The following is a 23,598-nucleotide window of genomic DNA, read 5'->3' as shown; positions in this document are numbered from 1 at the left end:
AGTGTCTTTTTAGCCCTTTAAATTTGGTCCATAGGAAATGTCATTTTAAGAAATTATTATTATGTTTTCAAATATATTCTTGCTCTAACAAATAATCTACTTTATAACTTTTAAATATTTTTCATGTCTTTTGATCAAGACTATTTACTTAGTAGATTAGTAAGCTATCTCTTCCATTTTCAGATAGCATAGCTCTAAAAGGAGAGTTGAACGGAAACGATTAAAAAACCCAAATATTTATGAATAACCAAGATTTAAATGTCAATCGACAATATGAGCCTATGAAAGATTTCAAATTCAAACTGCAATGACGGCATATCCTCATCACTTAATTTACGCAGCGACATTGAGTTGATGGAATAGTCATTGCCCTTGAGTAATTATTCTCTTTAATTAATATTGTCTTCTTATATCATCCTTAAAGATCTTGAGGAAAGGTAACAGGTAATTTAATTAACTAACTTCTTAAACTTAATGTTACTAATTAATTTTCTTAATATATAAATTGTATGCCAAAATCTTAAAAGACACCTAAAATAACCAAGAAGGGGTACAAGCCATTTACTTTGGTCTTTGGGTTATAAAAGTAAGAAAAAATATTATGATTCAAAACTAGAAATAAAAGTAAAGTTGAAGGCACTAAAGACCTATGGATCTTTTACCAATTAGGGAAGAATAACAACAAATCAATTAGAATAAGAATATAGATGATCTCCACAAATAAAATTATCAGTAATATTTAGCCATAGATTAGCGATGAAATCATTATTTTTAGATATATTCTCTTATTGACTTTGGCTATTAAAGTTAATTCGAAATTGGAAAAGAAAAAATGCAAAATGAAAGGCACTAAAGACCAATATTGTATCTTTTACCAATTATGGAATAATAAGAAGTATTGAAAACATTTCTAAATTCAACGTAGATTATCAGTTTTATCCTTCAGCTATTGACAGCCTTAGAAACACTATTTATTTGACTAACTGTAAACACATCTCCAATCTTACAACCTGAATGAAATACACCCATAATTTCTCGTCAAGTTATAAAAGGGTGTTTTCAACACTTCTCTCGGCCTTTTATTAAGAGCTTCATGCTCCTAAAAGAGTTTGAGACCACCTGCTATGTCATGTGGTAGATCGGGGAAATCTAAGTTTAGTTAGTCAAGTAGAAAGGTGGTTTAATTTAAGATTGTCAATTAGTTTGAAAATAAAACTAATAATTTGCATCAAGTTCAAATTGTTTTCAGTACCTTTCTCCAATAATATTAATAATAATAACAATCAACAACAACAAATTATTAATTAAGATTATTGAGAGTGTATACCCCGACACAAATACAAGATAAAAGGGTACCAAAATTCCAAAATACTTTTCCTATAAGTAGCTTAGCTTTCACTCTCATCAATCATCTACACTACAACATAAAAGAAAAATCTCAAACAAGAGAAACAACAATTCTCATATATATATATATATATATATATATAGATATAGAGAGATGTCAAAGCAAGTGATTAGTAGTAGTGTTTGTTGGGGAAAAGGTGAAAAAGTGCCACAAATTTGTAGGAAGACAGAGAGGAAGTTGAGCTTTGAATTGAAGTTGGAAACAATTGAAGAAGAAAGTGACCAAAAATATGGCGGCCAATTTTGCAAAATGTCTCACTCATCTTACAAGCTAGCTACTACTTCTAATATTAGTAAGGGCTAACATATCTTGTGCATCACAAAAGTGGCTAATAATTCAACTTTTCTTGCTTTATTTTGCAATTATAAGAGGTTATATGTTCAATATTCCCACCTCACTACACTTCTTATAATTTTAATTGCTTATTTATTTTGGAGCTCAACTAATTCAAATTTCAATCGGACGTTCTATCGTGAGGGACCGGGAGAGTGGAAGGTGGGGCAAAGCGCTCCCTATTCTAGACAAATTCTCTCTTTAAGGTTTGAACTCAAATTTTTTTATTAAGGATGAAGGAATAATTATTGTTCTATTAGAGTCTGTTATTATCTAATCTGATGATTAATTAACTAACAGAAAATTGCAAATTGGCGGTGGACCAATCACCTATTAAATGAAAGATTATTTATTCCTCGTAATCTTATGATAAAAACAAATTATCTATTATAACAAATAAAAATATCCTGATGATATAAAATTTTCGAATAATATATAATTGTGTGTATAGCTTAAACATGACTTAATTAAATTAGTTAGATAGTGAACCATAAGGACAAATATAGCTTTCACAACTCGTCCCCATCTTAAAGAGGAATGATTCTAAGCAGAGTCAAATAGAAGCATATATCAGTCAAAGAAATTAACATGAACATTACTTAAATTTGGCATCAACTGATAATTAAGTAAATACTCTAATTTTGAATATGTATATTTAGACACCTCAACTTGTCTTTATTATATGATCAGTTGAACACTCCAATTTACAAAATGATTATCTAGACACCTCCAAAATTTACGTGTCACCTCAGCGTCAAATGTTCACAAAGACACATAAGAGACGAGTTACATTGGAGTATTTTAGTTGCCAGTTGAGATGTCTAGAAATGCACTTTCGAAATTAGAATGCTTACTTGCCAAATAAAGTCAATTTTAAATGTGTGTTTATGTATTATGCCTTCTGAAAAATATACATCAATGAGAACATATAATCTTTGCAAGACACAAGATCTCCCCAACTAAAGAACATATTCCTTTTTCATTATTGGTCTTGGTTGAATATTACTCTTAAAAAGAAATTTCCACTGAAAATAAAAATTCCCTTTCATTTTCTATCAAAACTCTAATTTCACCAATTCTCTCTAAATTCTAATAGGACTATTAGATTACATGTAATATACATATAATATACACACACATTATACATATACTAATATATATACCTACACATAGCATATTCAATATTTGAAGCATATAAATAGTATATACATCATTGAGTTGGTAAGCTATTGGCCGAATTGTACATTTGTGTAAGTCTCCTTACCATATATCTTCCGTTTAAATTTATGTGACATACGTTCTTTTTAGTCAGTTCCAGAAAAGGATACACTTCTCATTTATCCTTATTGAGAAAAGTTTATAATTGGACAAATGTTATACTGATAAATTCAAACTACATACATCATATAAACTAAAAAAAATATGAAGGAAAAGAAGTAGTTCAGTCACTACTTCAATTTGATAAGTAATTTGTGTGATTTAATGTTTACTTCAATAATATCACAAACATGATGATGAAGATTTGACATACCATAAGATACAAGAAAATAAAGAAGAATAAGGGACAATATTTTTTACAAAATGTAATCGACATATAATATATAACATGTACACTATCAATGCATATGTTGTGTATAGATATGTATATTGTATACATAGTATGTGTATATTGAGTACAAAGTATACACAACTTATACATATTTTTAAATTAAATGATCGAATGGTTCAAACACGTAATCATCCCTATATGGTTTACAATAAGGAACTTAGAGAAGGTTTTAGAGCAGAAAAAACAGCAAACCAGCCTTGTTGAGAAGGATGAATTACATCCCAGAAGAATGAAAGTTCTGGATTTTTGCATAATACATATTTCTTCTTTTCTCCACAAATTCCCATGCAACATGGTTTCAATGGATTCTCAAAGTTTGAATTTCCTAAAAAAAATGAAAGATTAATTAGGGGTAAAAAATTCAATAAATACACGATAAAACCGTGAATTAGTGCATATGGTGTAAAATGCATACTTAATTTAACGTACGTGTGATCAAAGTTCAGTAACCATACGTGAAATTAACTATTACCTGGATGGTTTTGTTGTATGTTCAAGGCAGTCATGAAGGCACTATAGAGATCAATAATGAAGAAAATTGGTCTACTAGTTTGATTGTTGAGTTTGTCTATTATTTGATGTAACATTTGATTGTGAAATATTGAAAGAGAATTGGCATATTCACTACAATTCTCATAAGAAGAACTAATTGTCATTTTTGGCAAACAACCTATGGGTTCCATTGCTGTTATTCCTATTTTTTGAACTCCTAATCCATGTATACGTCTAAGGTTTAATTCAAGTTGACTTAATATTGATTTAGTAACATTGCCCAAATCCTGCACCAAAAAAATAATAATTAGAAAATATGATCTAGCATTTTATTATGGTAATGACTAGAAGAAATTAATTAATGAATATTGTTTATATTTAGAGGGGGGTTTAATTGTTTATATTGGCTAATTAAATGACATTTAAAATAGTTATTGGAGATGATTAAAAAATAATGAGATCAAGAGCAAGAGAACCATGGTTGGTGGAGTTATAAGTACTCTTTCATCCTTAACCAGATATTTTGGGTTTTAGTCAAAGGATACAGAGTCACCTTTCTTAGATAAAGCTTTACCACTTAATGTGGAACTTTCTGGCATGAATCCAATTTTTGTCGGATTTCAATGTGTATACGGACACTGAAATGAGAATCTGAAGAAGAAGAAAAAAAAAACTTCCCTAGCTAAATCTAGAGATTTCTTGCTTCTATGGGTGTTTTTTTTTTTTGGTGGGTGGGTGGGTGGGGTTGGGTTGGTACTTGGTCCTCACCCGGTGTCTGATACAAGTATTAGGTGGAGTAAATTTCCATATATATTGAAGGTGTGACGCCTAACTTAAGATAAAAAGTCTCATATCTGTAAAACACATGAAAGATGTTGGGTATATAAGTAAGCATATCTTACCAACTAGGGATGCGTTTTAAATTCATTGCGGGCCTAAACCCAAAGCGGATAGTATCACTAGCGGATTAGGCTGTTACAGAAGATAAAACACTTTCTAATAAAGATGACTTTGTATCCATTATTAAGACTTAATCAAGGATGACTTTTTTTTTTTTTTGTTGGAACTCCATCGTGGTACTTCTTAAAGACATTTGCTAGGTAAGCAAACGCAAGAAAATAAGACCATATAGATAACCAAACAATTCTAGATACATTATTTAATTACCTCCATATTGTTGAATATATATATACACATAAAAGTTAGGTTAGTTTAACAACTTAATTACCTCCATATTGTTGTTATTTTTGGTGATGAAAGTAGCATAATCATTGCCTGCCACAGACACAATAGCAATTGATGAACTCATCTTCTCTTTGTTGTACACTTGTTCCTCTTCTTCAACAAGTTGTTGAAAATAATTTATTTGTGTTGTCATATTTGGTTGGTCAACAAAAGTATTGAATACACCTGTGCCTCCATATGCAAAATTTACCCCATAATTATCCATTTCATGTGATGATATTTTCTTTCTATTAGCATAAGGTTGTGGAGATTTTATACCAAGGAATGAAGCTGCATTAATTAATTACAAAGTCAAATATTAAGTAATTAATAGAAATTTAAACTTATTGAAAATGCGAAATTTAGAGATTTTCTAGAACATGAGTACATCATCAGAATTCAGATAAAAGAGAAAAAAGAAAGTATTAAGTCATGAAAATCATTCTGGCCTTATTACTCCGATCGAGCAAATAACTCAATATTAAACCAAGTACATCTTTTAGTCTTTCGGAAACATGATCCAGCAGACTATATAAGATCAAATTCTAAGAAATATGAACATAGAATACTTGATTTTGCGGAAAGATTATGTGTTCACGTTTATCATAATTTAATTTTGAAAGTAAAATCTGCCCCCGATTGGATGGATTGGTTAGTCTATAACTCATTAATTTATTAATTATTAATTCAATTCATGATTTTGATAGTCTTAATTCACTCATTTGAGACCACTAATATAAAGAATTAAAAAGAAAAGAAAAGACAATTTGATGTACAAAATGTTTCACGTTAGTAGCATTCAAAGAAGAGTGGCACCCCAGAAATGTTACGTTATGCATGTAAATATAATGTAATGCAAACATTAGTGACACAGACGATGTACGTACCAATAAAATCAGTGAGTACGAGGCCGTCGGAGAATCTTCCAGAAGGATAACCAGGATAAGTGAAGCCATAAGGCCGTTTCCAAGAACTAGACATAGATTTTGGCCAATTCCCAGTATCAACATATGAGTCTCCAAAAACAAACAGTTTAATTTCACCATGTTTGTGCTTCCCATGCTGTCTTTTGAGTACAACATCAACCTCCTCAATCATGTCAACTGCAACAAAATAAATAAATAGATGCTGATCAAGGGAGGATCCAATATTACAATACTAGATTTATTTGAATTCAGTACTTTTGACACAAAACATAAGGTTACGTATAAAAAATCATTAAAATTGCAACAAATAGTAGATATACACATTAACTTCAGAAATATAATGAGTTTAATGCTAAAAAAACCTTTAATATTGAATTCGTAAAATTTAGATCTTAAATATCAGTATATCCGCATGTGAATCTCCTAGACTTTTTTTCTTGAAACGTAATGATTTAGCACCTGGGCCTAACTCAACCCCAAAAGCTAGTAAAGGAGGGTATCCCTTCCCTCTACTAATGTGAGACTTCTTAAGCAAATCGAACAAACAAATTGAAATTTATTGAGAATATAATTAAATAATAAAAATGTATTATTTCTATCAGTTTAAACTTTTAGATGAGATAGTCACACACTTCAACATAGTATCAGAGCAGACAAAAGTCCTGAATCAAAATCTCGTTGTCACCCATATCAAAAAGAATTTCCACATGCTCAGCCATGAAAAAGAATTAGGCCCACAAATGAAAAAACGTATTAAAAATATAATTAAATAATAAAATTGCTCTCTCTAACAGCTTAACCTTTAAGCTTTTAGATTCAACAAAATTAAACTTTATCTTAAACTACTACAATTTATGAGTGATGAAATTTACCAGGAGGAAAAGTGGTCATATAAGCATAGATACATAAACAGCATAAGAAGTAGGCTTTATTTCCCATTTTTTGAGTAATACTGCAAGAACAAAAAAATGTTGCTATCCATTAAATTAAAAACTATGTATATATAGAGGGTATATTTCTTTTTGACATGTTACGTGTCACAAAATAAATTAATCAGCGTGGAATAAGCTAAGGTTCATTAAATTTCTTATCTTCTCATTCAAAAGTAAACACAAGTTTTCCATATTTCCTTTATTAGCTAATCCAACATTTAGTAGTTGTAATGTGAATAAATAAAGACAAATTAGTTTTCATTAGGCAAAACTTTATTAGGGTAACGTACCACCATGAGGATAAGTGGTCTTAAATTATTACTTTCTCCATCCACTTTTATTTGTTATGTTGCGTTTTTCGAAAGTCAATTTAACTAATTTTCAAAGTTAAATTAGATTACATTTATTCGATATTTAAAAAAATTAGATATTCAAAAACTGTATGAAAAGTACATAAATTACATTTTTTTGCATATTAATATGATGAAAAAATACATCGTAAAATGTTAGTCAAAGTTTTTATAGTTTAACTCTAAAAAAGGAAATTATGACAATTAAAAGTGGATGGAGAATGGAGATAGTAACTATCTATTTTTAAAGGTTATTGGGTGTAATTTCATATTTATTTTCAAATAATTTGATATTATTTGTGATTTTTCTTGAAAGTGCACAAATACCTAAATTCGAAATCATTATTTAAGTTGTATCGGAAGTTATTATTATTATTTTTTATATAAATTTATCAACTTCGAAATAGCTTAAGATATATAAGACTGAAATTATAAGTATTTGTGTCTGAAATTTGATTAACAAAAGAATAGAATCATGGTTGAAGTTTGATAAACTTTGGACATTTTGAAGTGTGGTATTAGTTTGCCAAGGTCAAATTTTTGGATATTATTACTCAAAATTTTACTTGATTTGTCAAAGCCAACTTTGAATATTTATATAAGGCGAAACTTTAAATATTTTTACATGAATCCGAGTATGTATATGACAAAATTTTATATATTTTGCATGAAGTTTAGGTATATGTATAGCTAAACTTGAGACATATATATCTCATATTAGATTTTTAAAATTTTTGTTGTGCTCTTCTTCTACTCACAAAATTCTTACCCTCGATTATGTTCTTTACAAAACACTTATTCAGTTTTTTAGATTTTTAGTACAGTAGTAAGATCATTCAATGAGATAGATTTTTTCATATAATAAAATATCGATGATAAATAATATAACACGATCAAGACCTAATTCTCACTTCAACTAAGATTAATTAATATATATTTTGACTTCATTAAAATCATATTAATTTAATATAAACACTCAACCCGAACTTTCATATGCGAATAAAGTTTTACCTCCCAAGTCACATATGCTTGATAACTTGGACAAGAATAACTATTGAACAAAGAAAAGAAACTATTATATAATAAAAACATTAGTAATATCTATTATCATAATATATAATATAATTTTGTTAAAATTAAATTATTTAATTTGCATAAATATAAAACAATTATACTTAAATCTGAAATTGGTTATATTTTATTTTATTTTATTGGAAAAAGTTCAAAGGAGAAAAAAAAAAAGGAAAGGAGGAGGAATTGCCAGTCTGATTTTTCTGGAATTTGTGATTTGGAAGTTGACACCACCAAATTCCAACTCCAAACAAATCAAATCTCAAATTTTTAACTACAATTCCTTCTCTAAATTTTCCAAAATTTTGCAGATTCTATAACGCGTTCGTTGAAAAAGTTGAATTTCCCGGATTTTTTTTATTTTCATTAGAGCTTTGATTTTTGCTGATTTACAGGTTTGTTGATTTCGTTTCCCTCAATTTCAGATACCCTTTTCGTAGTTTGTTTTGGATTTGCTTTTGCATGTGTTAATTATATTGATCTTGAAAACTAGAATTTTAGATTTAATCTATTAGTTATGTTTAGGTACTTCTATACTGGGTTTGGTTGATTTTGATCAGATGCAAAAGGGGTTGTTGTTTTTTGGAAGAAATAGCTAAAAGATAGAAACTTGGTGTCTGGGGTTTGTAAGTTTTGAAGAAATAGTTGAAATTTAAGGATATGGTTTCTGATTGAGTGGTTTTGGGGAAATAATTTTGAAGATTGAGCTTGGTTTTGAAATTCAAACTAGAATTGATGATTGATCGAATCGAATTATGTATGTTGTTTAGTTGAAGTATACAGATGTTTTCTGAACTGGGTTTCTTTGATTTTGATCATATGCAGTAGGGGTTGTTGTTTTTTGGGAAAACATAGTTAAGAATAACAATCTTGTTGCTACAATCGTATTTTTCATCTGTTTTTGAGTGGAGGAACTAACGGAAACAGTCTCTCTACCTTCTCAAGTTAGGGGTAAGGATACGTATACACTATCCTCCCGAAACCCCACATGTGTGATTGCACTGGGTTTGTTGTTGTTGTTTGTATGGTTATAAATGATAACTTGGTTTCTTGACAGAGTTGTTTTTTGGTGAACAGGAAATCGTAAGAAAAGTAAGACTTGGGGAGGATTGAGGTATAGTTTGTTGAACGTGGGTTCGGTTGCTTGTTAAAAGTTTCAAGCTTTGAATTTTGCATGTGGTTTGTGATTATAAGATGTATAGCAATTTCAAGGAGCAGGCTGTAGCTTATGTGAAGCAAGCAGTTGAGGAAGATAATGCTGGAAATTATGCAAAGGCTTTCTCTCTATATATGAATGCTTTGGAGTATTTTAAAACTCATCTGAAATATGAGAAGAATCCCAAGATTAAGGAAGCAATTACCCAGAAGTTTGTGGAGTATTTGAGGAGGGCTGAGGAGATTCGTTCTGTTCTAGATGAGGGAGGTGGTGGGCCGACGTCCAATGGAGATGCTGCTGTTGCGTCGCGCGCAAAGTCAAAGCCAAAGAATGGAGGAGGAGGAGGAGAGGGTGATGATTCAGAGAATGTAAAGTTAAGAGCTGGGCTTAATTCCGCTATTGTAAGGGAAAAACCTAATGTGAAGTGGAATGATGTAGCAGGGCTTGAGAGTGCCAAGCAGGCATTGCAAGAGGCTGTTATCCTGCCGGTTAAGTTTCCTCAGTTTTTCACTGGTTAGTTTGCCACTTCTCTTTTCTGTGTTTTTGTACATAAATTAGATATAAGCTTGTTATAAAGAAGTGAATTAAGGTTTAAAGATGTCGTATCATTCCTCTGGATAATTTATACTAGTATGTAACATCTTCAGTTCAAAGTGTTTTTTGGCTTTCAATTTTTGTAGCATAATTTTTGCTTATATCAGTCTACTGTATTGTCTGTTCAATAACTTATATTTATCTTCCCTATATATTGGGGATAATATTTCCACTTTATAATTGTTTTGGTACACTACTTTACACCACCTCCTTTATATTGTAATAGGAATGTTAGTAAGTGCAGAATTCCACCCTAAACTCTTATAACCCTGATAATTTCTCTTAAACTAAATTACATTGCATTGTTGTCTCGAACTTTAAAGTGAAGTAACTTGCCTTTTTGTGACTTATTAAAAATGAGGTTCCACATACTATTTCAATCCTCCTTATCATTTTTCTTCTTCCTCTCCTCTTTTCTCCTTTCCCTGTCTTCCTTTTTCCAACCAGCATCCACTTGTTGGACCTGCAGTTGGCTCTTATATTGGAAAGAGGGCAGAGGGGGAGCAGGAAGAGAGAAGATAAAGAAAATAAGCAGTACGAGATGGAGAAGGGAGGTGAGAGACTTCATTAACTAGGCTGAGGCAACCAATACAGTGGATCTTAGTGAAAACAAAAGAAAAAGAACCTCCAATGGCAGCCTGGAGAGAGGGAATTATGTGAGGTTGAGGAGAGGTTGGCAGTGGGCTATACTGTCGAGAATTAGCAACAGCAGAAATAGGAGGATGAAAAACATAGGTGAGAAGAATTTGATTGTTAACTGAAGGTTACCATGGTGGTGGGAGTAGTAAATAGAAGGAAGGGGAAAAATAAAAATGGTAGGAGGTTTTGTGTTCCTGGTTTACCTCAACGTTATCTGGGATGTTTAAAGAAAGAGGCTGTTAAGTACACCTTTTGGGTTTAAGAATGAAAATAGTAAACAATTTAGTTCAAGGGGAAAATACCGCAGTTGTAGAAGACTTAGTGATATTTTTTCTCCACAGCTAGGTTTTCCTTTTTGATATCGTTTGTGATTAGTCGCTTTTCTTTTTGAAACCAAGTACTGGGACCACTATCTTCTTTTGCTTCTGTGAACCTTATACCAAAATGGTGAAAAGAGTCATACAAGTGAAGTAGTCCCTTGGGGTATTTAGTTGGAGATCCTAAAGAAGGTATTTGAAACTGCAACTTCAAGAGTAATGCCACTTCCTGATAAGAAGTCGATAACTGTATGAAAATATTACGTAGAAGTCTTTTTATGTTCATAGTTTCTTGAGTTAGCATTCCTGTTTCATTGTTTACTTTCTTATTAGGCAAGCGTCGACCGTGGAGAGCCTTTCTGTTGTATGGTCCACCTGGAACAGGAAAGTCATACCTAGCAAAAGCTGTTGCTACAGAAGCAGATTCAACCTTTTTCAGGTAAGATGAAACTGGTATGCGAGATTCAGGTTCTTCTGGATTTTATTAAATGGCAAAGGATATGTGTTAATGACATTTCCTTCTTATCCATTTCCTCTTGCATCACTTTGGAACTCTCTACCTTCAAGAAAATATATGCTCTCAATTCCACTTAGTGGAAAAGTTTTGTGTATATTTTAGTGTCCATTATTGTTGAAGTGCAATAACATTGAATAGAAGTAAAAGGTAAGGACCATGCACAGTGGAAACATCTGCTTGTTATCCATTTCCCATTCATCACTCTCCCACACACAAGCATGCAGAGACACACTGCCTGGGAGAGGAAGGGTTTGGGAGACCAGAAATCAATATTTTATTCTGCCTAGTATCTTCGACTTCTTTAACAGACAAACATCATGTATCTGAAATTCTCCTGTCTTGGCTATGCAGTGTTTCTTCATCAGACCTTGTTTCAAAGTGGATGGGTGAAAGTGAAAAACTTGTGTCAAATCTATTCCAAATGGCCCGAGAAAGTTCTCCTTCAATAGTATTTATAGACGAAATTGACTCCCTGTGTGGCCAAAGAGGTGAGGGTAGTGAAAGTGAAGCATCGAGACGTATCAAAACTGAGCTTCTTGTACAGATGCAGGTAAATTATGTCGTGTGGATATATTGGAATTGCTTTCTTGATTCCGAGTTCTTATTTTCACTAATTAGCTACTGGCAGAATTATTCCTTAGCAAACTCGTCAAACTTTTTGCTTGGAGAAACAGAGGAATAGTAGTTAGATATTAGTATATTACACGTTATATCCTGGTTTGGTTAGGAATTTGAGAAAAAACTATATTCAATAGGATAGAGCTTTGAGTCTTCATTTTCTATTTTTTATTTTTGGATAGATGGAGTTCAGAGTGTTTTTAAGCAATTGTGCTGGAGTTGAGAGATCTCAGGCTTTGGTGCTTCCTTTGCTTTGAATACCATTACAACCTTATGGTATGATCCTTGAGAACTTGGGGGAAATTCCTTCAGCTTCCTTTCCTCTTGCCAATGCTTTTGTGTTCTGGGAACAGCCGTCATTTTCAAATTTTTTCTGCCTCTTTTGTTCTTTTAACATTTCTAAGCCATCATGCAACATAAAGCCCTTCCATTCTACCATTCCCTACCCTTGTTTGCAGTGCATTTTCAGAATTTTGAACTCTATAATTACTGTGAACTTGTCTTGCATCAGGAACGTTTCATTACAGTTATGAAGTTCTCGTATTCTTGTCTATCACTCGGAGCTTGCAAAAATGAGTTTAACTAAAGATTATTTGAGGCTTTTTTTTAATAACTGGAAATGAACCATGCTCTTTGTAGAATATTTTCAATAAATTTCATGATACTTTTCTATATTGCTTTTGGCTGACTATCTTCAATGCATTCTAGGGTGTAGGGCACGATGACGACAAAAAAGTTCTGGTTCTTGCAGCGACAAACACTCCCTACTCATTAGACCAGGTTAGAAGGGCCTTTCAACACTCTTTAATTCATGCTAGAGTTATTTCTCCTTTCCTGTCTAACGTGTAGCTTTCCCAGGCTATTAGACGGAGATTTGACAAAAGAATATACATTCCCCTACCAGATTTGAAGGCAAGGCAGCACATGTTCAAGGTACATGTGAAATATTTTAAGCTATCAGGAATCCTCCTGGCGCATTGGTCTCTGGTGTTATGACATACTAATCTTATTGTGTTCATGACCAGGTACATTTAGGAGATACCCCTCACAACTTGACAGAAAGTGATTTTGAGCAACTAGCTCGGAAAACAGAAGGTTTTTCAGGTTCAGACATTTCTGTGTGTGTAAGTATCATAGTTTTAGCTGAAATAGTTTTTGAAGCTCTATTGTGTTTTTATTGAGTACTAGCTGGTCTAATATCCCAAGCAAATGAGTCAGCAAACTTCCTCAAAGGTAGCTGAAGTTAGTTTTTTTTTCACATCCTCCTTCAAATGACAGGTAAATGAAGTCTTGTTTGAACCTGTACGTAAAACTCAAGATGCTGAGTTTTTCATTAAGACTAGTGATGGGTTGTGGGTGCCTTGTGGACCTAGACAACCAGGTGCTATTCAGACTAATATGCAGGAGCTTGCAGCAAAAGGCCTAGCTTCAAAGGTAATAACATAGACTGCTTCAGGCAGATCTGCTGACTACATTCTGATATTAGTTGTAGTCATGCCTTATATGATGCTGCCTGTATTGTGCCGTGGGTATTCACCAAATGAAAACTGCATAGAACATGCAATTGAAATTTGTGTCATACTTAACACTGCAGATGCGATGATCTCACAACAAGATTACACTGAGACATAGCAAAAGCCAAATAGTTTTCCTAGATATCAATAGTCTTCCTCGCTAGACTTAGTTTAATTTTTACTCTCCCACCCCCCCTCCCATAGGAGTTATTTCTGTGGATAGTCTTTGTATTCAGATAGGACATTAAAACAGTCACTTCCTCTTTTTATGTAAAAAAAAAAACTTTAGGGTGGGGCGCGCGGGGGAAGGGGGGAGTTTCATGACTAACCTGCATAAAGGTTGACTCCAAAAAGGGCCCGATTAATTCAAATGTTATTAAAAGAAGGATGAATCAAAGTTTGCTCTGGAAGTAGATATTGAAAAGCTCCAGGGTCTGTGCTGTCTTCAAAGTTTCTTATTGAACTATTAAAAAAATCATTGTGAAGAGTCAGTTCAGACTCTCATCTTTCCCACATTATTATTCTCTGTCAAGTGTATGGTTCTTGTGAATAGCTTGTCTCTGTAGAAAATTTTTTAGGACCAACTTTCTGCTTATGCAAGTATGGTTGTTTGTCGATACCAATTATTGATTGATACTATTGCAGATTACACCACCACCAATCAGCATAAGGGATTTTGACAGAGTGCTATGGAAACAGAAGCCAACAGTAAGCAAAGCAGATCTTGAGGTGCATGAGAGATTCACGAAGGAGTTCGGTGAGGAAGGATGAAGGATCTTTGGTTTGCTATATAATTATGTAACTACTATAGCCGTGAAATATTTCAGATTTAGTCATCACTTCAATAAAACCCAACAGTGTGTGATAAAGAGAAATAATCAGTCTTGGTCCTTAATTTAAGGACCATTGAGCTGATGTTTAGTGATTACTGTTTTTGCTTTGTACAGCTCGATGATAGTTTCTCAAAAAGCATTTTATGAAATTTTACATGTTAAGACCATCGTACACTGGTAAAGTATTATCAATATCTCTGATGGAATGAAAGAAATGTTGTTTTTGTGTCAACAAGCACATTGTATGTGTCCCCCTCCCTTATTTTTCATTGTCAGCCCTTTACCTGTTGTTCTACCTATAATATGTGAGATGTGAAACATTCAAGTTAGATGTTTTGATAATTTTAGTCCAGTAATCTTCCCTTGGGAGATGGCCATTCATCGATATTTCTTGTTAGGCCATTGAACGATTCTCTACGATGTCTACACGCGTTTGAAGAAGTGTTATTAGCAGTTTTTTGTGATGATGCCTCTCCTAGGATCTCCATTTTTTCCTGGAAAATGACTACTGTCATACCAAACACACCTGTTTACTTTTATGTTTGAAGAATGAACTTTTTGAACCTTTGAGCTGTATTCATATTAGTACCAGAAAAAATGGAAGAAGATAAGAGGTAAATCATTTGTAGTTCTACATGTGTGCTTCTCCATTCAAAAATATCATTTCACACTGACTATATCATTTAAGCAGCAAATGAGCTGATATCTATATAACAATTAAACTGGTCAAAACTTACCCACATCGGGTGTTTATACTAAACCAAACTTAACTTCATCTAGTCTCTTTTCTACAATATTATCTAGTTGCTCCTGGTCGTCCTCTGCTGTATTTTGGAGGATTCGTCTTAGCAACATCAACTGTTATCATCCAGCCATTGATAATCTGTGAACAAAAAATCAACTAACTTAGTATTTCTGTTAAAGCACTTATGATTTTGTGAGAGTAAATAAAGCACATTGTTCCAAAATTACCTTGCCATTCATCTCTTTGAGAGCAGCACTTGCTGCCTCCAGTGTTGTGTACTCGATAAACGCATAACCTTTAGACCTCTTAGAAATTTTGTCCATGATGATTTTAACTGTTAGGATAAAGAGAGATTTATGAGCAAATTTTCTTCTTACAACTAAATTATGAAGCAGAACAATCTTCAGATAACAATTATAACACCTTCAACAAGTTCACCATAGCCTTCAAATGCTGCACGTAGCGTTTTCTCAGACGTATAGAATGACAAACCTGTCCAGAAAAAGTGCATTGCAAATAGTTAGGTTATGGAAAAAACCAACTCTGAAGCAATGTAATATCTAGAGCTAAATGGAAAAGGAGTAATCACGATCGAACTGCCAAAAGAAAATAGAATGGACTAGAAATCGGAGCTCTAAATGATTCATTTTGGACTCAAAAGCAAGGACTTTGCGGTTCTTATAGATCTAATCATTGAAATTCCATCCAATAAAATGGTATTATTATGTAAGAAATAAGCAACACTTATTGAGGTGAATTTAGACTAGCAACTTACCAGTTACAAAAAGCTTCTTGGTTCTAACATCTGTTTCCTCATTTGATGCTGTAGATTCCTGGGAATCTTCACTCAGCTTCAAATTCCCACCTGAGATAAACCATGATTTTTCAAACTTTCCAAAATGGAGATATTGCATGTAATTAGTTAATTACCAAATTTTTTAGGACAGAACAGCAGAAGATAATACTACTTTCTTTTGTTTTCTTTATGAGACAAAAGATAACACCAGTGTATTTACTTTTCATGCTTTCATCCTTTTTATAAAACTAGTAAATAGAAAGTGATACTCGCTCCATTTCATTTGTTTGACATGCTTTCCTTTTTCGTCCGTTTTAAAAAGAATGTCTCTTTCCAGGACTCTTTAATTCTAACTTTCCACATGAGTCGTGACATGTTATAAGAGCATAAGATTAAAGGCCATTTAAGTACATTCCATGGAAGTTAAAGAAAATTGCAATAATATGTTGGATTTTTGGTGTAAAGAAGATGGTATAGAAGAAGTAGAACAGTTGATAGATTTCCTAGGATCTATATAATTATGGAAATAGCTAGTAACTTTTTGGAGGTAGGCAGCATACCCTTGGTGTTGAAGAATACAACTTTACCTATATAAAAAAAAAAAGAGTACATTCTATAGCGTTAGTTGAATTAATCCTGATATACTAGATCCTTTTTTGTTCAAATTACTTCCTGATATAGTACATTACTATGTCAAAATAGTGAAAAAAAAAATTTATGACATTTCACAGATATGGCTTTCATTTTGATATTATTCTATTCTAGTCGACTCAATCCTCAACATGAGAGATGTAGCGTTCAACAGCTTAAAGTCGGATATGATCTCAAACCTCCATAGTCTTTATTTTCCGAATCAAAATTTTCATCTGGCTGAACAGATAGAACACCAGGCACTCCTGCAATAGTACATCAAGCCATTTACTGGTATTGTAAAAAAGTTAACTGATTACATATTACAGGTAAGATTACTAGTATGACATGATATACGCACCAGCTAATTCTTGAGCACACGCCTCATCTAATTCACAACAAAATCCATAATTGGATTGCCAGGACACATGATATAAGCACATCTGTGCATCCTTCTCACTATCAAGAAACCAATCATTCCTTTAGCAACCTGTAAATGATGAAGAGGAAATAGCAATACATTGACACTCGGAAACAAATACTTACTTCCCAAGAACTTTGGTTAGAACTTGAACGTAATAGTCAACCACTGGGCCTTTTCTTATGACTCCAACAGATGGCCTGGCCATACGAACAATCCAGTGTTTGGAAGTCCCAGCCGGAAATAATGAAGAGCCTTCCGTGTATGAAGTTGATGGGGAACTTAGCTGACCATTTGTGTAGCTATAGTCTTTCACCATCGACTCAAAATCAGGGTCAGGTATAACTGATAGTACCCCAGGCATACCTAGTATCCAAAAATGTACAAAAATGGAGAAGGAAAAGCTTCAGGGCAAAATCCAAAACATGAATTAGTATGCACTGCGCCTAAATTAAGGGGCACTAGCAAAGCCTTCAATCTTGACTGATATATAGAGGAGGTCATGCAAGAAAGCAGACAAAAACTTTACCAGCAATCTCATCAGCTACCGCATCATCAATGTCGCAACAGAACCCATATGGGGGATTGCAAGAGGCATTATATATACACATTTGAGCATCCTCCTCACTGTTTCATGAAGAACAGATAGTTGATAAAAATCAGCACCAACTCACAGCGAAACATGACAGACGGTAAAGCCTATGCTCTTCTGAAGTTAATTCTATATGATGAAATATCACAATTATACTCGAGAAACACTACAGGAGAGACAAGGATGAGCAGAATTATTATTCACAGCTTGAATCCAGAATTAAATGCATAATCATATGCTGGTGGGACTCAGAATCAACTTTAGTTGAGTTGGCAATTCAGTTTTTTCAAAAAAGGAAGTTGGCAAACATGGAAGACATTCAGAAATAAAAATGAAGCCAATGAAGACAGTCAATCAACAAGAAGACATATTTAGCAAGAGCTTTAATGGTGTAAGGGAGACTTACCAACGTGAAAGGTAAGTTCTATAGAGCAATTATAAGACCAACAATGCTATATGTGAGTGAATGTTGGGCTACTAAAATCCTACACATCCACAAGATGAGTGTCACAAAGATGTGATTGATAAGGTGGATATACGGTAATACAAGATTAGAATAAGATCTCTCTAGGCAATATCAATAATAGCCTATCTGGCCAAGCTTCCAAAATCTGCTTATTATGAAAAGTGCTTTTTGTCGGAAGTACTTTTGATGTGTAGCAGTTTGTGTGTGTTTGGCCAATCAATTTGAAAAGCACTTTTGTCAATATTTTGAAGTAATCTGTGCTCGGCCAAGGTTTCAAAAGTGCTTCGAGGAAAAAACTGTTCTTTTAGCTTCTACAAAACAACTTCTGTTATTATTCTAGAACACATGTTTTCCCTGAAAGCTTTGTCAAACGCCTCAATTTTCTAAAATAAGCACTTAAGGCTTCCTAAAAGTTTGGTCAAACACATTTAAGTTTGGAACATGTTTTAGTTATGTTAGTATGTTTAGTTTAGGTCTTATACTTTCAAAGAGACTATAGACTATTGTCATGCCACATTATATACCGGTAGATAATATATAGAACCTATAGTACTTTTTTGCTTCTATTTATTTTTGTGTGATACAGTGTGGAAATTGAGGCGTCGTTGTTGTTGTTGGTTGGAATGATTAAGAGGCCAAACAAAAGTTGGTGCTTGGGGAGAGCATCTAAAAGTAAACTCCCAAAGCGAGATATTCAACAGAGCTCTAGACTATTAAGAGTAAAAAATCAATGCAGCACAATATGTAAATGTCCCTCAGTAGATGCTCCCATTATACATCCTATAAGTATAAGCAGTCAGTTTGGTTGGCTAACAATTGCATACTTCAAATTACAAGCTTCCAATTGCATTTGACAATAGTTACCTAAAAAAATAACCAAAAGAAAGAAATCGTTCTACAAAGGCATAATACATAAATAAGACTTTTAACTTGGCCTCGGCTAGCATCTATGCCCTCCAACTCTGAGTATGCACAAATAGCCACTTAAACTTGTATGGAGTTCAACAAGTTGACACACATGTCCTACGTGCCATAATACACGAGGACACCATTTAGGATGCCACATAAGACACAAATTGCAGCATAGGACCCCAAGTAGGACGCACGTGTCTACTTGTTCAACTTTATACAAGCTTAAGTGCCTACTTATGCACAGTTGGAGGGCGCGTATGCCAACTGAGGCAAAGTTAAAAGTTAAAATAACACGTTTATATATTATGTCCTACAAAATTTCCAAATTTTATCAGCACATATTCTACCAATCATATAAGCACTAACCAAAAACACTTGCCAAAACTTATTAAAACACATAAAAAATTGATTTTTTTTCAAGATAATGAAACGTACTCACCTGCCTAATACTCTTTCAAGGGTCTCAACATAGTAATCAATGACTTCAGTTTTGGAACTGACCCCATTGGGAGGGGTTTCCATGAGAACCATCCAGTGGCTTTGAGTTGTAGTAGAATTGGGCAAAGATGGAGAAATGGATGTAATAGATGAAGAAGAAGCTGTTATTGAAGTTGCCCTGTTTCTTGAAATCACACAAGTACAACAGAATTTGGAAGAGTAGAGATTTTTTGATGATTTGTTAGGCAAATTTAGGGTGAATTTGAAATGGGGTTTTAGGGTTTTAGCTGAGAATGTAGGGATTATGGAGAGTGAAGAAGAAGATGAGTGAGGGAGAGTCACTTCCATGGCTCACTTTGCTCTATCAAGAAATGATAAATGAGGATATTTTAATGGAGGAAGATTAAAGATTAAAAATGCGAAATTATAAAGATGTGAAACTTAGTTTTATGAGGCTTACGCCCTAATCACTTGATTGCACGTCCTAAATACATTTAGGGTGTGTTTGGTATGATGGAAAACATTATGTTTTCCAATTTTCTGATGTTTGGTTGGGTTAAATGTTTTGGAAAATATTTTCTAAATCAACTCATTTTCCTCAAATTTAAAGAAAATGACTTCCCTTCAAAACTTAAAGAAACTTTTTTCCAAAACTCTCTTCCAACTTTCAATTAAAAAAAAAAAAAATTGTTGAAAAAATCAATTTATTTGGTCCCTACCCTCAAACCACCCCCAAAAAAAATAAAATTTAAAGTTTGTTTTTAAATTCAATATTTTTACCCCACCCTCACCCCTACCCCCACCCCCACCCCTACTACCACTCCTCCCAAAAAAATATTAAAAGTTGTTTTTAAAAGATATTTCTAATTTCAGTTTTTTAATTTTTTTACACCTCCTACCCTCGCCCCTCCCCCCCCCCCCCCCCAGCCCTCTATCCCACCCTCTTCAAAAGGAAAAAAATTTAATTTTGTTTTTAAAAAACATTATTTCATTTTTTCACCCTTACCCTCGACCCCTCTACCCTAGCCCCCACCCACCCCCTACTACCCCCCACTCCCCAAAAAAAAATTTAAGTTTGTTTTTTAAAAATATTTTTGACTTCAAAATTTCATTTTTTCACCCCCTACCATCGTCCCCCCGCCCCCGCCCTACCAGCCCCCCACCCCCCAAAAAAAATTTAAGTTTGTTTTTAAAATATATTTTCGACTTCAAAATTTCATTTTTTCCACCCCTACCCTCAACCCCCCCACCCCCCACCCACCCACCCACCCCCTACCAGCCCCCAAAAAAATTAAGTTTGTTTTTAAAAAATATTTTCAATTTCAACAATTATTTTCTACTCTAGTAAAAATAAAAGAAATTTTTCAAAAACATTTTTCATTCATAAATCAAACACTAAAAATCTTTTTCGGAAAATATTTTCTACTCACCAACCAAACATGAGAAAATAAGTCAAAAATCAACTTGTTTTCCAAGAAAACATTTTCTAGGAAAACATTTTCCTTCATACCAAACACACCCTTAATGTTTGCTCCTCGAGGCTTGCGAAACAATTCTTACATAAATTATGTGTCAAATTATGTTTAATGTTCAATGCTCGAGGCTCGTTAAATAATTCTTATGCAAATTATGTGTTGAATTCTCTAGTCAATTTTATTGACCCTCGTGATTCATCATAAATGAATGGTATTGAATAATCTTTCATCTATAAAAAAAAATGAGAGTAATTTAAATAACAAGTTGTATTATTGCATATTTACTATTTGAGAATATTGTGAGATCGAGTATCACTTAACATTACTTTAATATATATAGCTAAATTTTATATTTCACTTGTCATTGATCATCATGTTGTTGTTTAATGTCTCAAAATTATTATATTTTATTATATAAGAGAGTAATTTTACTTATATCAGAAGTGATGTCTTAATTATAATAATATTGATAAAGCTTATTGATTATTTTTTTAGTGAGGTAAATTGCATAGTATAATAATAATATATTTTTTTAAAATTGTGATTCTTTTTTAAAGGGAAGATGCTAGAGTTGATTTGCATCTCATAATAACAATTATATCATTGCATTACTTATATTCGTAAAATCATGTCAGAATTTTTTGTTATTTATGTGTTTCTTTAATCATATTTGTAATTTTATAAATTATTAATATATTTTTTTGTTATCATAATATTTTCATTACGTTATAAATTAAAATTTTAAAGATCCATGAAACTTACGCTTATTATATGCCTCGGGATCTCGCCCTATGCTAAGTAATATGTTTCATCTCGCCTTGTCTCACGACTCCATCTTTCAAAACAAAGAATAAGATTTTCCCACTCAATTTTAAAATACACCTTGTATATTTCTAAATAAAATTTTTAGGTCTTATTTATTTTTATTAAGATTAAAATATTTGAATACGAATACACATTTAAATATTAGAATTAATATGTCTGAATAAAACAATTGAATTTCAAATGTTGCAATAAGAAAGTTTGTTTTCTCAATATTTGAATATATATAAGTCTGTTTCTATTGAGAATTCTAATTAATCTAATACTACAATAATAAATAAATTTATATGGTAATCGATGGTGGTACGTTGTTATAAGTGTGGACTGACAATGGTAATTGACGGTGATGATGGTTAAGGGTGATGGTTTTGTCGTGAGTTTTGGCTAATAATATTGATTAACAATAATGAATTATATAATAAATAATTGTGATTGTGATTGATAACGATAATTGACTATATATAATTGTTAGTTATATGATTATAAAATTTGATTTTGTTTTTTGAAAGGTTTGTCTAGAGTCTCGACTATGTAGCAAATAATTAACTAGTAATGAAGAATTAAGAAAATTAGAGAAATAAAATCCTACCATTAACCATACAATATTAAAAGAAAAACAATAAAATATATCCTAATTAACTTACATTATTAATTAATGAAACAACTACTTTCACAGAATGTGCAAAAGAAAATATATATAATCAAAGTCCATCCACCAACTTGTGCTTAATTAGCAACAATCTTGGCCGTTTGATCAACCAGTTTATGGATCAAATGGTTCATATTAATTCTCCTTAATTAATTAATAAGTCAAATTTTGTGAAGCTTTTCAGCCTTAACCAATGGATTAGCCATGGCAATTGCCACCTTTCCCATTGACTTATAGTCAAAGGTACAACCATGATGCTCAGGGTACCTATGTGAACCACAAAATGTGACCCCACACCTACACTTGAAACCCGTTAAACCGATCCGTTTCCGACACGTGGCACAACGATTCGACTGCACCTGAGGAGTCTGATCAGCTACAGTATTCAATTGCACCTGAGGAACCTCAGCCGCAGTATCTGACTGCACCTGAGGAGCCCTAGTTGCAATCTCGGTCTCTTGTGGTTGTGAGACTTCAAGAATTGGTAACGGCTTTGTACATGGCATGTACATAGACGTTGATTCAGATTGTTGTTGTTGGGGACGAGTCTTTTCCATTGCAAGTTGAGCGGTTCGCGATTGTTGTTCTTTCATGCAATGATCCTTGTAGCATTTGGAACAAAGGTTCAAAGTTGTAGTGCTACCAAAGAACCCACAATTATTAGCACATAGCATATGCCCTACTCCTTCTTGCATCCTTTGTTCCTCTGCCATCTTTTTTTCTTTCAAACAAACTGTGACTCTTAACCCAATGAATTTATATAAATATGTGAGCGATCGACTTATTTCAAATCAATCGCTCAATTCCCAAGTTACGTACCTTATACCTGTAAACAAAATAACAATATAATTGAACGAAAATGTACTTATAAATAAATCAAGAAATCAAATCAAAGATATGAACCAAACGTTAAAAGACTTCAAAGTTGAAAATGTGTGTACGTGAATAAGCAAAGAAAATAAATAGGAGAAAATTATGCTCTTTGGAGAAAGGAAATCAATGGTAAGGAATCAATAATAGAGGCTTAAATATTAATTGGAATTTAGAAGACTTTTGGTGGTTGGTGGGGTTGGAAATTAAATAATAAAAATAAATTATTTAAAGGGAACTTTGGTGTTA

At 32.8% G+C, this 23,598-nt stretch overlaps 4 protein-coding genes across 5 annotated transcripts; 1 reads left to right on the top strand and 3 right to left on the bottom strand.

Moving 5' to 3' along the window:
- Window positions 1–3,290: 3,290 nt before the first annotated feature.
- On the bottom strand, window positions 3,291–6,174 carry LOC125835883 (GDSL esterase/lipase At5g03610-like). Its single transcript, XM_049514980.1, has 4 exons — window positions 5,954–6,174; window positions 5,071–5,357; window positions 3,823–4,129; window positions 3,291–3,675 (listed from the first exon to the last, which is right to left on the bottom strand). Exons 1-4 carry the CDS (start codon window positions 6,162–6,164, stop codon window positions 3,494–3,496), a joined length of 987 nt encoding a protein of 328 aa, XP_049370937.1. The 5' UTR covers window positions 6,165–6,174; the 3' UTR covers window positions 3,291–3,493.
- A 2,289-nt stretch (window positions 6,175–8,463) lies between these two features.
- On the top strand, window positions 8,464–14,628 carry LOC125835764 (protein SUPPRESSOR OF K(+) TRANSPORT GROWTH DEFECT 1-like). Of its 2 annotated transcripts, XM_049514861.1 has the most exons (10): window positions 8,496–8,740; window positions 9,423–9,459; window positions 9,540–10,014; window positions 11,385–11,490; window positions 11,920–12,118; window positions 12,895–12,966; window positions 13,045–13,119; window positions 13,212–13,310; window positions 13,465–13,620; window positions 14,346–14,628. In XM_049514861.1, the coding sequence occupies exons 3-10, from the start codon at window positions 9,540–9,542 to the stop codon at window positions 14,469–14,471; spliced, it is 1,308 nt and encodes a 435-aa protein (XP_049370818.1). In that variant the 5' UTR covers window positions 8,496–8,740; window positions 9,423–9,459; the 3' UTR covers window positions 14,472–14,628. The 2 variants fall into 2 exon arrangements, with proteins under 2 accessions (XP_049370817.1, XP_049370818.1); XM_049514860.1 differs by having other exon boundaries at window positions 8,464–8,740; window positions 9,423–10,014.
- Window positions 14,629–15,168: 540 nt separating this feature from the next.
- LOC125835804 (organelle RRM domain-containing protein 1, chloroplastic) lies at window positions 15,169–20,002 on the bottom strand. The gene is made up of 9 exons (XM_049514906.1): window positions 19,535–20,002; window positions 17,655–17,752; window positions 17,251–17,491; window positions 17,066–17,163; window positions 16,905–16,970; window positions 16,054–16,143; window positions 15,702–15,770; window positions 15,506–15,612; window positions 15,169–15,416 (listed from the first exon to the last, which is right to left on the bottom strand). Exons 1-9 carry the CDS (start codon window positions 19,879–19,881, stop codon window positions 15,330–15,332), a joined length of 1,203 nt encoding a protein of 400 aa, XP_049370863.1. The 5' UTR covers window positions 19,882–20,002; the 3' UTR covers window positions 15,169–15,329.
- A 2,496-nt stretch (window positions 20,003–22,498) lies between these two features.
- LOC125835845 (zinc finger A20 and AN1 domain-containing stress-associated protein 4-like) lies at window positions 22,499–23,330 on the bottom strand. The gene has a single exon (XM_049514948.1). The coding sequence runs from the start codon at window positions 23,190–23,192 to the stop codon at window positions 22,641–22,643; it is 552 nt and encodes a 183-aa protein (XP_049370905.1). The 5' UTR covers window positions 23,193–23,330; the 3' UTR covers window positions 22,499–22,640.
- Between the last annotated feature and the right edge of the window lie 268 nt (window positions 23,331–23,598).

This window comes from Solanum verrucosum, unplaced genomic scaffold (genome assembly GCF_900185275.1).
Source record: "Solanum verrucosum unplaced genomic scaffold, falcon-dt-bn FXZP01000128.1, whole genome shotgun sequence".
NCBI classification, from domain to species: Eukaryota; Viridiplantae; Streptophyta; class Magnoliopsida; order Solanales; family Solanaceae; genus Solanum; species Solanum verrucosum.
This window is presented reverse-complemented; position numbering and strand designations above follow the sequence as displayed.